A 9,964-nucleotide genomic window follows, 5' to 3' on the forward strand; every position below is an offset into this window, starting at 1 on the left:
AATTAAGGGTTTTAACCCAAGAACTTCATGGAAGGCCCAAGAACATCATGGAAGCTCCCTAGAACTTTCCCATGAGTTCTTCCATGGAATGGTATGGAATGTTCATGGAAATATCTATCTCCATGTATATACTTGAAGTTTCTAGTACTTAGATCCTAACCATTGATTTAGATTAATCTTAGCCATCCATTTTGTGTTAGAAGTAGTATAAATAGGGGTGGTCTCATTTGGCACACCACACCTCAAATCTCAAACATTCTCTCTTGTAAAGCATTCTCAAGCAATATAAGTATTTTCTTCAATTCCACTTGTTCTATAATATTTTCTCTTTTGGTTACTTGAATCGTTATAAGGTCCGAGAAAGGCTGACTTAGTAGAGACTAAGTGCCGCACGTGAGCTTATCGAGATAAGTCCGTGACAACTAGCTTGCCTATCACAACAAACATGCTACTACCAAAATTTGCCAGAGCTTTTAAATTATAGACTTGTGTATTTATTTCAGCCATGTTGTCTCCGTGTGTATATATATATATATATATATATATATATATATATATATATATATATATATATATATATATATATATATATATATATATATATATGGGCATGATCAATGGGGAAGTAACCAATCGGGGGGAAGCAAACTTTTTTTTTTGTTGCTTTTTTTGGAATTTTTTTCTCCGGCATCAAGATCACACGAAAATATGAACATTTAGAAGAGACACTTCGAGATGAATGTTATTATTTAGGCGGGAAAACGATCGACAAAAATAACATTCAAGATAATATTGTTCGTGAAGAATATGAACGTTTTTTTTTCATGTTTTGTGAAGTAAAATTTAGCCCGATTTAGAGTTTAGGGTTTGGTGTTTTGGGTTTATTCCATAAACCCAAAACACCAAACCCTAAACCCTAAACCCTAAACTCTAAACCGTTCGTGTTAAAAACTCAATCTTAATCCTAAATCTAAACCCTAAATTTCTAAACCCTAATATCTAAACCCTAATATCTAAACACCAATAGCTAAAACCTCAACATACGCTCGAAAAACACGATAATTGTTATATATTACTTCTTCGAACGTTTTCCCGCCAAAATAAAAACATTTATCACAAAGTGTCTCTACTAAATGTTCATATTTTCATCCCATCTATAATGTTGTTCGTGAACAAAGTTTTTTCAAAAAACGAAGAAAAAAAAAAGTTTTTGCTTCCCCCCGCTTCCCCCCGATTGGTTACTTCCCTCTTGATCCTACCACTATATACATATATATATATATATATATATATATATATATATATATATATATATATATATATATATATATATATATATATATATATATATATATATATATATATATATATATATATATATATATATATATCAATGAAGAACAAGGTTAACAAAAGTAGATCAATCAAATGTAAGACAAACTAAATCGTACCGAATGATCAAACATTACAATCTCTTAACTGTTGACACTATTCTATCATAGTATATAAACCAAGAGAAGAAACAACAAAATATATTATATATACGGTATTATTTATGCACAGCCAAATCCATTGACTGAACTGGTGGAGCTGTAAATTCAACCATTGCTGCATTAGGGTTAATGTTTACAGATCTTTCACGAATTTCCCTGTACTCTTGACATACAGCGCACATATGGCAGCAAAGATGTGTTGTAAAGTCCCCACATGGAGATTCCTGCAACAAATAAATGTACATTTTTTGATAGTTAAGTTTATTTGTTAAGGTAGCAAAATGGGCGGGTCGGTCAGGTTGAGCAATGGGTCAAGTCTATTGCTTTGCTCTCATTCAAAATTCAAAATTCAAAATTATAATACAGTGTTTCAATCGATTACAACAACAACGATACTCAATCCGCAAATGCAGTGTAAATGGCAAGTTTGATTATTACATTAGTTGAAACACAAGAGACACCTAAGTCAATGTAACCAAATTTCACCAATATCAAATGGTTTATTGGCGACTTGACTGACTCTTAGAGCCTAAAGTAATTTTCAGGCAGGATTTAAAACCCATGAAAATTTGACTCTACCATTTTCATGGCGTCTTAACTTTATTTTTATCTTTATTTTATTTTTATAAAAAAAATTTCTACTAATTGGCCGGAGGTCCACTCGGAAGCAATCTCTCTATCCGTCGAATAGAGAGAGGGATGACTTTCTCTACTTTTGAGAGTGTTTTCACTCTGGGCGGAGAAATGACTTGTCTTTATTCTCGGATAGGGGAAGGATTGTCTACATCTCACCTCCCCATACACCACTTATGTGGTATTGGGTTTTGTACATAAGTATTGGGTTTTGTTGTTGTTGTTGTTGTTGTTGTATCAAATGGTTTATTTTCTAGGTGTCAATGCCGACCCAATATGTTTGACTGGTTATAAAGGGTTGTGGTTAAATGGTCAAATGTGACAAATCGAACAATTAAGCAATAAAAATTATATTCAATGATTTAAACTTACAAAAAAGGGGAAAGAAACAGAGGACATACCTGCAGATTATACTTTTTCCTTAATGCTTGACGGTATCCACATGCGTAGCATGCAGCAAAACAGCCAGGAAAGCCAAGAAGTAAACCACCCGTAAACAGGCAGCAACATGAGTTTATAAGACCACAAATGATAAAATGTGTTGTACATGATCCCATGAAAGTGTTGGATCCTAGAAACTCGGCATTCGTACCAAATAGATAGCAAGGGCATATCGTACCAATGAAGCCTAAACAAAAAATTTAATTAACTTTTGAGTAGGCAGTTAGGATGGTATTAATATGACCCATTTGACTGTAATCAAAAACCCAATAATTTAGGGATATAATGATGCATATCCATTATCTGCTTCTTGGAAATTAATAAGAGATGAAGAACTATGAGTTAGTATGTTTGGTTATAGTTATAGCTTATGATAACTAAATGGTATGACTTGGTCACTAGAAATGTTTGTTATCACCTATATTAACATATATACCATCTATGATTTTACGATACAAATATCGTTTAAAGAAAAACAGTATCTATTAGAGATGGCAATACACGCGGGCAGGGGCGATTCTAGGATCAAAATTGCATGGGGTCCTATACAATTTGAGTTGTACTTTGCAAAAAAAAAATTCTAAAAATCGAGTGTTTCTTACGAAATACCACAAATTTAACAAATAGTCAAATATATAGGGTCCTATCTTTAAATTTAATGATGTCCTATACGATTTTAGTTATACTTTATTAAAAAAAATTTAAGCCTAGTGGGGTCCTTGGACCCCATTGCTCTTGCCTTACAATCGCCTCTGCACGCGGGTCAGGATGATGGTAATTGGTCGAGTTGGGTCATATTTAGAACAGGGTGAAATGGATCAAAATCAAGTCAAATTGTACCAAACACATACTTGATTAATCGAATTTCCTAAGTTTTATACAAAATAGGGAATTAAATATGGTTACAAAAACAATACAATCACAATAGTAATCGAAATCGAAATCGAAATCTTTGAACAAAATAATTAGACTGTTGTGCGTACTAAAAATACATTTCGGGAACTGTCAATCTGTTTGACAGGTTTACTTTTTGGCTTAACCTTTTTTTTGACCTGATAGTGAAATTCAAATGGCTCAAATTAACACATCAGTAGTAAAGCGGGTCAAAATTTCCATTTCCAATGTCTATCATATTCAAATACATTTATGAACTTCAAAAAAAGCAAGATTAATAGGTAGAAAATCACATACAGCTTTGTAGATCATCGAAACAAGCACATATTCCAGAGGACCACTGAACTGGGACATCATTAACGACTTCATCCTTTGTAGGAGATTGATCAGTTTTTGATAACATGTTTTTCTCTAAATCTGACTCGTCTTGCTCAGACTGTCCCAAAGGAATATATCGAGGTGGTACGTAACCACTCTTCTCCATTTTTTTTGTCTGAATAATAAAATGCCAACACTTAACTGAGCAGGTTTCTATGAAAAGATCTTACAATGTCATACTAACAATCAACGTGAGTATATGTACCAAAATAAGAACAAAATTGAATTATTTATTTATTCATTTATGTAAAACAGCAAAGTTATTGGTCATGATCGAACAAATGTTAATTACAACAATTTGATAGCTTTCTCGGTGCATTATTTTACAAAGTCATACATCACATTATGATATTCAACCCAAGAACCATTATGAAACAGTACAGTCTGTATGCATGCAATTAACTGACAACTTTCAACCAGGATATAACCTATTAAGCAGAGTACACGTTGATTCCACGTAGGTTTGACTATGTTCTGTAGCATCATTATACATGTTTTAAGTTGATAAACTAATCACGGCGTATAACTTACAGAATTATTTTGTTCAAGATATAACAATAGATATATATTTAACTTTTTTCTTATGAGTATTTACAAAGCAAAGTTGAAGAGCACATATAGATTTACAGAGGCAATCTTAACCTGGTCACTCACAGAGCAGGTTAAAGCTAAGGTATCATAAACCAATTCGGTTGGATTTTTTTAACAGAAAACAGACACTCTTTAACGTTGGCTCAGTCGGGACTTATCTTCACCACAAGCACTGATCACTTTGGTTTATTGTGAAGTCTTTGGGTGTGTTTCTAAAATGATGATCACAAAAATCAGCATTTAGCACTTGCCAAAATTTGATTAATTCCAATCTTTATGATTGTTCATAATTAACATAATCATATTTTAAACGCATATATAAATATAAATAGTTATTACCAACCTATAACCAATGTTGACTATATGAATATCTAATATTACTGTAGTTATTATTCAAATTCAATTTGTACCAACTACTTTGACAATACACATTGAAACAGCCCATACACATTGAAACAGCCCTACATAAAACAAAGGCTATTTTCTGTAATTGATTTCATGAACAGAAAGGGCAGCTTTATACAATAGAAGGATTGCATAATTCAATTGCTTCTGGTTTTAAAAATGTGTTCAACAAAAGCACATAAAATGTGCATTTTCCACTAAATTAAGCTAAAATGCAAATACCCAAACACTTAAAAGTGCTCGCTAACAACGCAATAGCCTATAATAATAATTAAATTATGCAAATACAAAAAAATATGGGATATATATTTATTTCCTCAATTTATATACAAAAGTTCCATGAACCCATCTTGTATATTAAAATTAATGCTTATTCAAATTCAACATCAATTTAATCTAGAAATCACTAAGTTAATTACTGTGACATGCAGTATGATGAGAAAACAGAGTTATGAAACAATATTTACACTTAACGGCTTTGTCTTATAAAAGGAGTGTAGTATCCATTCTATTCTATTGTAGTAGAATATCAAAACAAAAATATATAATGACCACCAATTTATTAAAATTTTACAAAGATTCAAACCCTAAAGTACAAAAATAAAACCTAACACGCAATTAAGGTTTTCATTAAAAAAAAATGAGTTAAAAATATAAAAACTTACCTGAAATGGCGTAATTTTGCTTGTTGTTGATTATATATTTATATGGCTCACAAATTAAGTAGTGGAGCAGTTGAAATGAAATTGGCGGAGTGAGGGAGGAAGGATTGGGGATTTGATAACTGGATCGCAACGATCAAAGTTCTAGTACTTCGTAACTAGTGTAATTCAATTACCAACGTAACTAATAACTAATAAATAATAGACAAAATTTGTCTTATTTTTTTTATGAACAGTACTATTTAATTTTTTATTTTTTATGAATCAACTACTTTTCTTTCATTAAAATACAAATCGAACCCCCTACTTTATACCTATATTATAAATTATTATTTATCTCATCACTAACACCAAAAACACCCACCACGCTTTACCGGCTTCTACACTGCGCTCAAACAGGACCCACATAGGCCACTACTGTGCTACATTTTTTTTTGTCTCCAACGATAAAATAAGCAACTTTCTTAAAAGGAACAACCCTTCAATATTACCAAAAGATGTCGAAAAATATTTTATTTACAAAATAGATCAACTAACTTTAATGCTAAAAGAAGCAACTTTCACAAAATGAACAACCCTTCAATGTTAGATGTCGAAAAAAATTCTTTTTTACAAATTAGATCCACAAAAGGAAAGACTTTTTTTAACTCGCATTCAAAACGGAGCCCCCGACGCGAAGCGAGGGCTCCACAACTAGTTTTTCCTATTTATAGTAGAAAAGTTTTTACTCGTATTTTTTTTTTTAAAGGCAACCCCCAAAGTGATATTAGTGGTGATTGAACCTGTGTCTCCTTCGGAAGTTCCCAATCATCCAACCACTCAACCACCCCTTTCGGGTTTTTATTTAATTATTTATTTATTTATTCATTTTATTTGGCGAAAACACGAGCAGTATATAAATCAAACAAGCCTGAAAGCTATCTTATGACAAGTCGAGTCGAGCCTCGCGACTAGAGAAGGACCAAAACCTATAAAGGCCTCGGTAAGCCTCACGGCTAGAAAAGGAACAAAACCTATAAATCAAACAAGCCTGAAAGCTGTAACGACCCGACTTTTTCGACTTATATTTTTTTGTGCTCTATACTTTCACGAATCTGCGTATATATGCGTACTGAGCTAGTTTATGCTCTGGATCTTTATTCATGATTAATTACTTTCGTTAGTATCTTACAACGTGTTGTTAAGTGCGTAATCACTTAACTTGATCCTCGAATGCTTTTATGACCGTTAGTGTCACTTGACGTTTAAAACGAGCTATATACTTTGTACACGTTAAACTTTTGTCATAATTGGAATATTATGACTACGTAATACTAATTGTTATTTTCTAATGACAATTACTTGGCTTATTGGTTGCTTAATTACGCTTAGTAATTTACTAATGCACACTAGTTAGTCTTAATGGACTTTTTACCTTAATGGACTTAAGTCCACCCTACTCTAGTTAATGGAACATTAAATTAGCCCAACTTTAATGGATTTTAGATCCATTAAGATGTAGGACAAAAACCCATTAATATGAGCCAACATACTAGCATTTTTGTTAACCATTACTACACATGTTGCATGAGATCCCAACATCAAGCACCACCTTTAGACCACCACCATGCAAAAAGCAAAAAGTTGTCCCCCTTGACCTACGGTTTTGGAGACACAAAGCACCACATCCACCACTATAAATACAAGCCTTATTCTTTCATTTCACACTTCATTTCATTCTCATTTCACACACACTTGATCTCTAATTTTCTCTCTAGTCTTTCTCACACTAAAATTGTAAGTTCTTGAATTTACTTCTTCTTCTTTTTCTTTCTTGAATCACGACATCATCATCATCATCAAGGATCAAGCTTTTTAGCTTTTTGATCTTGTTACATCTTGTAGATTCAAACTTTGATTTGAAATCTTCAAGAACATGAAAGATTCAAGCTTTTTAACTTTGAATCTTCATTACTTTGTTGGATCTAAGTTTTGAAGCTTAAGATCACTTTATTTTGTTAAAAGATCAAAACTTGTGTTCATGATCTTCATGTAACTTGTAGATCTAGCTTTTTGCTTTAAGGATCTTCAAGAACATTAAAGATCCAAGCTTTCTAGCTTAGGGTTTCATTATTTTGTTGAAGATCTAAGCTTTTTTTGTTTATGATCTCACTACTTTTACTAGATATTAGCTTTCTAACTTATGTCTCATTAATCTTGTAAAGATCCAAGTTTTCTAGCTTAGGGTTTCTTAACACTTGAGATCTAAGTTTTTATTGTAGATCTCACTTACTTGGAACTTTTTTATGATTTTTATGGTGATAAAAAACAAGTCTTCATCATCTCATATGATGAAGATGCATAAACTTGTATCAAAAGGACAAAGGTTGAAGCTTTATTGTGTTTATACAATAAAGAGACAACCTTGATGTTCAAAACTTGTAGAAAGTTAGCTTTTACTTTTAGTTGTGTGTTGATGGTTAAAACTTGGTCATAATGATGCTAAAACATCAAAGAGTTGTACACTTGAGGCTTATACGCATCAAGGATGAGAACCGTGATAAGCATCAAGCACCAAGAAACCTACCGGAGCACTTGTTTCTGTTTTTTGGGGTCTGATCAGACTCCTAGGACTTCTGGAAATTTGATTTTCAGATATTTTGGTTTGAGTAGATGACTTTTCGTTCAAGACTCGCCTAAATTCGATATACGGTTTGGGATTTATAGCCTTCCGAAAATCACTACGCCTTCGTAACGACGTGCTGAAATTTCTGACCTACTCGCGCTTGAACCGTCGCCACGGTCAAACGACATCGAGTTTGTAACATCCCAAATATTTAAGGTATTATTTTATGTAAATTTTTATTGCCAAGAAATTATATGGTAAAAGTCATTTTATGTTAATGGATGAAAGTTAAGTTTATTGGTTAAGTTAGGAAGGACTAAGGGTGAAAAGTTAAGATTAAGGACTTCCCTAACTAGAGTTGTGGTGGGGAGGGTAGAAAGTGTCAATAGGCCAAAGTTATTTTAATAAAAAGAATCAAAATGCTGGAATTTGTTATTAGTGCAAGAAAAATTACAGAAAACCTTCCTGGAGCCTTGAGAGTGTCGACTTTTGCAAGAGGGAAGAGGAGGATTCCTCAATTGTTGAAATTTAACCCATGCAAGCTTGAATTAGTGAAATCTAACACACCTTAATCACTCTAGCAAGCTTTAATCTTCCAATTTCACTCTCTTTGTGCACAATTAGGGTTCTTAAACTCTAAAAGACAAGGTATGGATTTTGTGTCTAATTATTGCTTGCATTGTATGTTAATGATGAGATTATGCTTAAGAAAGTTGCTATTTGTTGAGTTGTGCACAATTGTTTGAGTTAGAATGGATTTGTTGATGATTTTGGAAGTAATTACATGTATGAACTTGCATTATAGATGTATGGCATGATTATGGTGAGAATGATGATGTTCTAGTTAGATTTCTAGTCATGCACACCAAGTGTTTGTTAAAATGTCTCAAAGAGATGATTATGTGTTCTAGCTAGAAATTGTGATGAAGGATGTTCATGTATGAACTATGGTTATTGTTGTAGGTTATAGAAATTGATAATTTGACAAGTTAATGGTGTTAGTAATGAAATTGAATTACTATGCACATTTGATGTTTAATGAAAGGATTAAAGGAAAAGTTGCATGATAAAGCTAAAAGTGATGAGTTAGTAATGTACATGATTAAAAGGTGATGTTTGATTGGTAACATGCTTGTTTTAGAAAAGATGAGTTCAAGGTTAGAAAGTATGTGTGTATGTATGTATGTTGTGATTAGGGGGTTAAGTGTATGAGTAAGTATAAATGATGTAATGATCCAAGAAAGTTATGATTTTGATTTAGTTATGTGATTAATGAGATTAGCTCATATATAGGTGCTAATCAAGGAAAAGAGGTCACAAGTGATCAAGGAAATCCATTTAAACAAGGTGAGTTTATAGGGGGTAATATGGGCGGGTCAAGAGTGGCTTAGTGTTCTCGGATTGTATCCGTGCAAGAGAGTAACGACTAAGTGCACTAGTTATGTAGCTTAGATAGAACTATTGGGTTACCTCAATAGTTGTATCTATGGTTGATGTTTAGCTTAGGCAAGGTTATCACATTGCTAGTAATCTTGCCTATGGTTCGTGTTAGCTTAGACACTTTGGGTGTCTACGTATGAGATGATGATAGCTTAGGCATATTTAGTATGTCTATGGTTAGCTTAGACATGATCACTAGGTTCGGCCTAGTAAGTCATGTCTATGGTATGAATGATCGGATCCGAAAGTATGCAAGCAACCTAAGGGTCGAAGGATAAGTGTTTCGATTATGCCCAAATGATTTATGTTTATGTTTTATGTTTATTGCTTTCCTATAACTCACTAAGTGTAAAAGCTTACCCCCATGACGTTTTATGTTTTAGGTGCTAAGGTTCATCGTGAAGGTAAGGAGCCCGTGTGAA

At 32.8% G+C, this 9,964-nt stretch overlaps 1 protein-coding gene across 1 annotated transcript; it reads right to left on the reverse strand.

The window, feature by feature from the left end:
- Positions 1 to 1,442: 1,442 nt before the first annotated feature.
- Positions 1,443 to 5,594, reverse strand: LOC139898750 (cell number regulator 5-like). Its single transcript, XM_071881517.1, has 4 exons — positions 5,501 to 5,594; positions 3,759 to 3,954; positions 2,528 to 2,754; positions 1,443 to 1,717 (listed from the first exon to the last, which is right to left on the reverse strand). Exons 2-4 carry the CDS (start codon positions 3,943 to 3,945, stop codon positions 1,550 to 1,552), a joined length of 582 nt encoding a protein of 193 aa, XP_071737618.1. The 5' UTR covers positions 3,946 to 3,954; positions 5,501 to 5,594; the 3' UTR covers positions 1,443 to 1,549.
- Positions 5,595 to 9,964: the final 4,370 nt, after the last annotated feature.

Source organism: Rutidosis leptorrhynchoides, chromosome 3, assembly GCF_046630445.1.
Source record: "Rutidosis leptorrhynchoides isolate AG116_Rl617_1_P2 chromosome 3, CSIRO_AGI_Rlap_v1, whole genome shotgun sequence".
In the NCBI taxonomy this organism is placed as follows: domain Eukaryota; kingdom Viridiplantae; phylum Streptophyta; class Magnoliopsida; order Asterales; family Asteraceae; genus Rutidosis; species Rutidosis leptorrhynchoides.

What these genes read in the sequence shown, in the direction of transcription:
- LOC139898750 (XM_071881517.1), bottom strand. Translation starts at nt 3,945, where the DNA reads ATGGAGAAGAGTGGTTACGTACCACCTCGATATATTCCTTTGGGACAG. An exon ending in TTTCGATGATCTACAAAGCT is followed by an intron (nt 2,755 to 3,758) that starts GTATGTGATTTT and finishes TTTTTTGTTTAG; the next exon opens with GCTTCATTGGTACGATATGC. An exon ending in GGAAAAAGTATAATCTGCAG is followed by an intron (nt 1,718 to 2,527) that starts GTATGTCCTCTG and finishes TATTTGTTGCAG; the next exon opens with GAATCTCCATGTGGGGACTT.